Source organism: Cebus imitator, unplaced genomic scaffold (assembly GCF_001604975.1).
Source record: "Cebus imitator isolate Cc_AM_T3 unplaced genomic scaffold, Cebus_imitator-1.0 Scaffold267, whole genome shotgun sequence".
Lineage (NCBI taxonomy): Eukaryota > Metazoa > Chordata > Mammalia > Primates > Cebidae > Cebus > Cebus imitator.
This window is the reverse complement of record NW_016107582.1, coordinates 108,454-116,442: the sequence shown is the minus strand read 5'-3', so window position 1 is coordinate 116,442 and position 7,989 is coordinate 108,454. Positions and strand designations below refer to the sequence as shown.

General features: G+C 34.0%; 1 protein-coding gene across 1 annotated transcript; it reads left to right on the top strand.

The window, feature by feature from the left end:
• The first annotated feature begins 424 nt into the window (after positions 1 to 424).
• Positions 425 to 2,354, top strand: TAAR1 (trace amine associated receptor 1). The gene has a single exon (XM_017500616.2). The coding sequence runs from the start codon at positions 830 to 832 to the stop codon at positions 1,838 to 1,840; it is 1,011 nt and encodes a 336-aa protein (XP_017356105.1). The 5' UTR covers positions 425 to 829; the 3' UTR covers positions 1,841 to 2,354.
• Positions 2,355 to 7,989: the final 5,635 nt, after the last annotated feature.

The following is a 7,989-nucleotide window of genomic DNA, read 5'->3' as shown; positions in this document are numbered from 1 at the left end:
TTGAGACCACAGCTCATATTCAAGCTTTAATAATTTTGTGAATTAAACTTTAATTTCTTTACAGTAAAATGACGTTAATAAAGCATGTCGTGTCTTCTGTACAAAAAATGATGTTGGTATTATAAATTTCAAGTGAAACGGTAACTGAAATAATGCATGGAATATATGTAGAAGTACTTTGCAAGCTGGAAATAAAGATATGTATGCTTATTTTATTATAATTAATTATAAAATAAGAAATGTATAACTTATGTATGACCAAATGCAAAAGTGGGCACTAGTGCGTATTAATTCTGCAAAAGAGGCACATTTAAAACACTTCTTTTATTTTTCATAAAAAAATTTTACTTCCAAATTTTCTGGCAATTTTTTTCTATGTAAGTCTCCCCCTAGACTGGCTTCCTGTGGACACAGATTGTTTCCATATATTCAGATGTGTGATCATTATCATTTGATCTTCTCTGCTCTACAAATGTGGCAGTTTCATATAGTTCAACCTAATAATTTAGCTTTGTATTTCTAGAACAATGTCCAGCTCCAGGTAAAAGTTTTAAAAGAAAATTGCTGTGCTGAACTATTGAATGGAACTTGGAAATAAAGTTCCTTCCAAAATAACTATTCTTCAACAGAAAGTAATAGGTAAATGTGTTAGAAGTGCGAGAAATCAAATTGCTAATTATTTACTCTTTTTTTTTTCTCCTAGGATTCTGGGAAAGGTATGTGCAAATAAAAAATAAAAAAGAAAAGGCACTGTAACTTGATGATGAATTTGGAAAAAAGGTTACTCAACACACAAAGGGAAAAGTAAACTGGTTGATAGCCCTCTGGAATGATGCCCTTTTGCCACAATATAGTTAATATTTCCTGTGTGAAAAACAACTGGTCAAATGATGTCCGTGCTTCCCTGTACAGTTTAATGGTGCTCATAATTCTGACCACACTGGTTGGCAATCTGATAGTTATTATTTCTATATCACACTTCAAGCAACTCCATACTCCGACTAATTGGCTCATTCATTCCATGGCCACTGTGGACTTTCTTCTGGGGTGCTTGGTCATGCCTTACAGCATGGTGAGATCTATTGAGCACTGTTGGTATTTTGGAGAAGTCTTCTGTAAAATTCACACCAGCACCGACATTATGCTGAGCTCAGCATCCATTTTCCACTTGTCTTTCATCTCCATTGACCGCTACTATGCTGTGTGTGACCCATTGAGATATAAAGTCAGGATCAATATCATGGTTATCTGTGTGATGATCGTCATTAGTTGGAGTGTCCCCGCTATTTTTGCATTTGGAATGATCTTTCTGGAGCTAAACTTCAAAGGAGCTGAAGACATATATTACAAACATGTTCACTGCAGAGGAGGTTGCTCTGTCTTCTTTAGCAAAATATCTGGGGTACTGGCCTTCATGACTTCTTTCTACATACCTGGATCTATTATGTTATGTGTCTATTACAGAATATATCTTATAGCTAAAGGGCAGGCAAGATCAATTAATGATGGCAATCAGAAGCTCCAAATTGGATTGGAAATGAAAAATGGAATTTCACGGAGCAAAGAAAGGAAAGCTGCGAAGACACTGGGGATTGTGATGGGAGTTTTCCTAGTGTGCTGGTGCCCTTTCTTTGTCTGTACAGTTATGGACCCTTTTCTGCACTACACTATTCCACCTGCTTTGAACGATGTATTGATTTGGTTTGGCTACTTAAACTCTACATTTAATCCAATGGTTTATGCATTTTTCTATCCCTGGTTTAGAAAAGCACTGAAGATGATTCTGTTTGGTACAATTTTCCGAAAAGATTCATCCAGGTGTAATTTATTTTTGGAATAGAATTAGTGGAATTATTATATTTTACTGTTTTGCAAATCAGTTGATGATCATATTTATGAACACAACCTAACCAACCCCATGCACCAACCACCTGGATTTTTAAAATCAGTTACTTGAGTCAAAGTATGCATGGTGAGTTAAATTACGATGCTTATAGGTAATTTCCTATTTGGGACATAGTAGGTATAATCTTTTCCATTCTTACTACCTTATTGGAGCTTTGCAAATCCAGCATTTAAGGGCCTACCTTTTATTTAACTTCTCCTGCCCTTAGAAGAACTGCCATGAGTTTATAGTGGTACCTCAGTCAGCTGTTCAGTGTTGGAAATCATAGTGTTGAATTTGAGAATCCAAATTAGAATGATTTTGTCATATATTTATACATGTCCTTGTCACATATATGTATATGTCTTTTGTAAAATCAACTAAAAGCACACACATTAAATGTTACTGCTAAATAATTATTGACACATAATTTATTTATATTGTTAATATATATACCAATCCTTAAATATCTTGATTTTCATATTTAAAGTATGTTTTTCTGATTCTCATACTTCTAAGAAATTTGAAAAATAACGGAAAATATAAAAATAAAATATATACAAACCAAATGAATTTTTTTAAAAAAATGTTACTTATAGTATACTTCCTGGTGAGGATTATATCACATAAAATTCTTTATTTTATATTAATATTTTTATTTTTCAACTTTTATTTCAGAGTCGGGGCATGTGTGCACATTTGTTAACTGAATATAATGCATGATGCTGAGGTTTGAGCTACGAGTAATCCTTTTTTGTGGCTGTATAATGTGACTTTGCACAGATATACAAATATATATTTTTAACCACTTCTCTATTGTGAAGTGTCAACAATTCCAGTTGTTTCTAATGTTTTATAAAATAATATAAATTAAATGGAATTTCTACTTTTTACTTGCTACTGAAGTCATGAAAACACCTAGAAGGATTTTACTTCTTTTCTTTATGCTGATTAGAATGCAACATTTTTAAACCAGCAAGGAAAAACTTTATTTCTAAAGTTAGTTCTTGAGATTTTGGTGTTTTAATATTTCCTCAAACTAATGGTACCTTGATAGTCTAAGTCAAAGACTCCCAAATCCCCTCAGTCTGAATTTTAGTATTGGTTGTGACAGACTTTTTACAAGTAGTTGTAAAGTGAGAAAATCAAAATAATATGGTGAGCTTTTCATATTGGAAAACTTATTCAATTTAATAGACTGTTTGTTGTCTAAGATTATGTCCTTACTCAATTTCCAGGATTAATATACTCTTTTCAGTTATGAAAATATAGTGATAATAGGAGGTATTGGATAAACCTATATTTGTCCCCCCAAATTTTAAAAAATGTTTATTAATGAAATACCATAATGCACTATTCCAGCTTTTCAATAACCCTAGGGGCAAGAAAGGGGTATTGGGCAACAAGGTCTTATAGTGGGCTTGAGGAGGACCAGAGAGACTATGATCAGCGCCAATCATCAAGGAAAGTAAAGGCACAGGGACTCCTAACAACCCACAGTCGCAATCCACTGGAGACTGGTGACAAAGGCAACAGCCAAACACAGGCAACTTGTTGCTACTAAGAAAAACGTTGGCCTTGTTCTGTATTATTCTCTCTTGACAGAGGAGCTTAACTTATTCGATGTATGCAGCATACTTGTAATTTTAATATTTGAAATTACTTATTAAGGGAATACCAAATGAGTATTTAATTAAGGATTTCCTGTATCAGCCAACCAGGGCTGAGACGTGATGTTAGTTAGATGGTTTTCCTGAGACTTCTGTTATCTTCCAGATGAGAAACTCCTTGCTTTGCTCATGTGCCAAATCTATAAACATCTACATCAAATAAGTAGATAAACTAAGGTACGGGTCACTGTCTTGCTTTTCTTGCATCAGCTAAAGTTTTCTTTCTCAGGTTTACATTTGGTCTTTGCTTAATAGTCTGAGAATTCCCCAGGTATTTGGTTCCTCAAATAAAGTTTCATGATAAATGTTTTCCTATCTCCACTAAGTACACCTACTTCCCCAGTGACTTCTAGTGTGAAATTATGTTCCATCATGATCAACACAAAAGAGCAGATGTGTTAATGATGCCCTATGGTCTCTATTTACACTGAAGTTTGGCAAATAAGAGTAAAATGAGAGAGATGCTGTTTATAGGAGTCTCTTTGGACTGGGGGCTCAACAAAGTGTCAAACCATAAATGAACTGAGGTAGGCATTGGTAAATAGCCAATCAACACATTTAATTACTTCTATAAGCAATCCTCCCTAGACTACTTTTAACAACCAGAGAGTTTGTAAATAGTGATCTCAATCTCATCTGCTTGAAACGTGTTGATAACTCTGAGCCTAAATGACTTAAAGTTTTCATCTTGTCTGCATCTTTTCCTAAGCGTGAGACATTATAGAAAGTTTTGGGATCAAGGAAAAACACACATATCGTCAACTGGTCTTCCTTCCATGGTTTATATTACTAGGGACAATAAAATAAAACACAACAAAATAAATAAAACACCACAGCACAATACGTTTTACAACCATATTAGACTAGAGGTGGAGTTACCACAATGCTACATTAGAACATGTGCAGCCAGATCACAAGTTAGCTCTATGTAAAAAAATAAAATAAAATGCAAAATGCCAATCATTACCAGGGTAATTGAATCATTTGAATTGTCTTCTTCATCACTCCTATTACCGCCGTCAAATAGGACAACAAACAAAAGAAGCCAGATCATTACTTATGACATACCTAGAAATCCATTGGCCTGAGTTTTTCTCAGACACTTGTTAAGACTGGATGCTTAGCAATGTTCTACAGTAGAAAGTGATTTAGTAAACCTCTTTAAATTTCAATTTTCTCATTTCTAGAGAAATATGAGTAACATTTATATTATTATTTAATGCATAACTTTCAAGGTTCAAATAATACACAACTTTCAGGGTTCTTATAAAGAGGTATTCATTAATTAAATTATTTATTCCTGTAACAAGTATTTTTTATGCATGTATTAAATGCCTATAGATGTGTTAGCTAGATGCTAAGAGTTCAGGTGTGAACAAGACCAGTATCTTCTCCAACCCTCTGGAATTTCCAAGGGAATTAAATGAAGTTTTTATTTCCACAAAATGGAAATTATTTTTATCACTTTTTTTCAGTCATTTATGATAACCTTTGCTAAATGAAGTGAGATATTTGTCATGTGTTTGAATAATGTACAGCATATAGTTCATAGCACATGATCAATAAATTTGATTTGCTATTATTATTTACAATTCACTTTGACCTTGTACAGAGATAGAATTAAAACCTGTCTCCCTAACTGCCAATTCTGAGCCCAGATCACATCATTATATGTCATCTTATACCATTATATATTATAGGAAACTCTGAAACTTACCGTTGTGATCATACTGTTACTGGCATCTAGTTTCCTTCTCTGTCTGTCCAACTCACATAAAATGTACTGGTGTTTTTTTCCTGTCAATTGGTCTTCTCCTTTGCAGTAGGTGTCCAAGATTTCACATGTGCTGAACTAAACCACATCATCTCATTACTCACCCTCTCTTCCCATGTTTTCTATTGAATGACACCACTCTTCTTGGAATTGCTCAAGCTGAAAGCATGGGAGTAATCCTTGACTCCTTCTTCTCCTTACTCCCTACCCACCAGTCAAGGGTGGGCAACGAACCTTCATGCAAGTCTTAACTTTCCCTTCCGTGGACTCTGGATTAATTCCCAAACTGCTTTTCATTCCTCAAGTCTTGATCCCTCTAGTTCATTCTCCCCACAGTAGCCACTGATTCATCTAAAACCTAAATCTGACTATGTCTTTCTGCAGTTGAACATCCATAAATGGTTGTGTATTACTTTCTGTGTTACACTATAATGTCCACATTTTTTGGCTGGCATGAAAGATTCTCTGTCATCTGTCTCACCTAGTTTTTTCTCTGTATCTCCTGCCCGTTTCTTACCAGTGTATTATATTTCAACCATATCCAGTTACCTAAATTTCCTGAAAACTCCATGCCTTTTCAGAATTCCTAGACTAGGCCATTCTATTCCTATTGTTCAGAATGTTCTTTACCAAATGATTTACTTACTTGTTCTTGAGGCTCTACCTTGAGTGAAACTGTTTTCTGAAGCTTTCTTGTTATCATCCCACTCAGGCTGGGGAGGTTGTAGTCTTCACTGTTACCAGAGGCAATTTAAGTGTAGTTTTGTTATTGTACATAACATACTGCATGGTGATTATTTCTCTTTACAAAAAAGTAGTTTCTAAAAAATAGTTTTTAAAATAAATAGATTAAAATATGTCACAGAAAAAATATAAAATATGAATATTAAATATGAAACCTACAATGAGTGTCCTTGCAGCCTATGCTCAGTTTAGAAAAAAATCATGTTACCTTTTAAAAATTTTTCTTATTGATTTTTAGGTCTGCATATTCCTGATGTTATCTCATTGTCAATTATATTTGGGACAAATATCTTTACCAACCAGTAGCTTATTTTTTCAGTCATTTATTATGACCTTTGATAAACATTATTTCTTCATCCTACTGAGGTCAAATTTATCATTTTTTTCTTAATTTTTTTTTTTTACTTAAGTAATCCTTTCCTACCATGAGATATAAGGAAATTTTTCTATATTGTCTTCTAAGAGTTTTATGGCTATACCTTTCACATTTAGGTTTTTAACTTACCTTAATTCTGGAATTGATTATTGTGTATGATTTGAAATAGGGTCTAATTTTCTTTATTATTTCTGTGTAACTAATTGTCCTAACACTATTTATTGAAAAGTCTAACCTTCCCCTTTAACCAGTTGTTGGTTCTATAATAAATTAAATTTGCTAAATTAAAAAATCCAGAAGAAATGGATAAATTCCTGGACACATACACCCTCCCAAGACTAAACCAATAAGAAGTCAAATCCCTGAAAAGACCAACAGCAAGTTCTGAAGTTGAGGCAGCAATTAATAGCCTACCAACCAATAAAAGCCCAGGACCAGATGAATTCACAGCCAAATTCTATCAGAGGTACAAAGAGGAGCTGGTACCGTTCCTTCTGAAACTATTCCAAATAATAGAAAGAGAGTAAATCCTCCCTCACTCATTTTATCAGGCCAGCATCATCCTGATACAAAAATCTAGTAAAGACAAAACAAAAAAAGAAAATTTTAGGCCAATCTCCATGATAAATATTGATGAGAAAATCCTCAATAAAATACTGGACAAATCGAATCCAGCAGCTCATCAAAAAGCTTGTCCACCACAATCAAGTCGGCTTCATCCCTGGGATGCAAGTCTGGTTCAGCATATGCAAATCAATAAACATAATCCATCGGAAAAACAGAACCAATGACAAAACCACAAGATTATCTCAATAGATGCAGAAAAGGCCCTTGACAAAATTCAACAACCCTTCATGCTTGAAACTCTCAATAAACTAGGTATTGATGGAATGAATGCATCTCAAAATAATAAGAGGTATTTATGACAAACCCACAGCCAATGTCATGCTGAATGTGCAAAAACTGGAAGCATTCCCTTTGAAAACCAGCACAAGACAAGGATGCCCTGTCTCGCCACTCCTATTGCACATAGTATTGGAAGTTCCGGCCAGGGTTTACTCTTCGGAGGGTGTATGTGTCCAGGAATTTATCCATTTCTTCTGGATTTTCCAATTTAGCAAATTTAATTTATTATAGAACTAATAACTGGTTAGAGGGGAAGGTTACACTTTTCAATAAATAGTGTTAGGACAATTAGTTACACAGAAATAATAAAGCAAATAAAAAAATAATAAAAGAATTTATCTTACACCATAAACAATAATCAATTCCAGAATTAAAGTAAGTTAAAAACCTAAATGTGAAATGCGTAACTGTGGCCAAGTCTCTGTTTGCAGATGGTATGATTGTATGTTTACAAAACCACATTATCTGGGCCCAAAATCTCCTTAAGCTGATAAGCAACTTTGGGAAAGTCTCAGGATACAAAATCAATGTGCAAAAATCACAAGAATTCCTATACACCAATTATAGACAAATAGTCAAATCATGAGTGAACTCCCAATCACAATTGCTACAAAGAGAATAAAATACCTAGGAA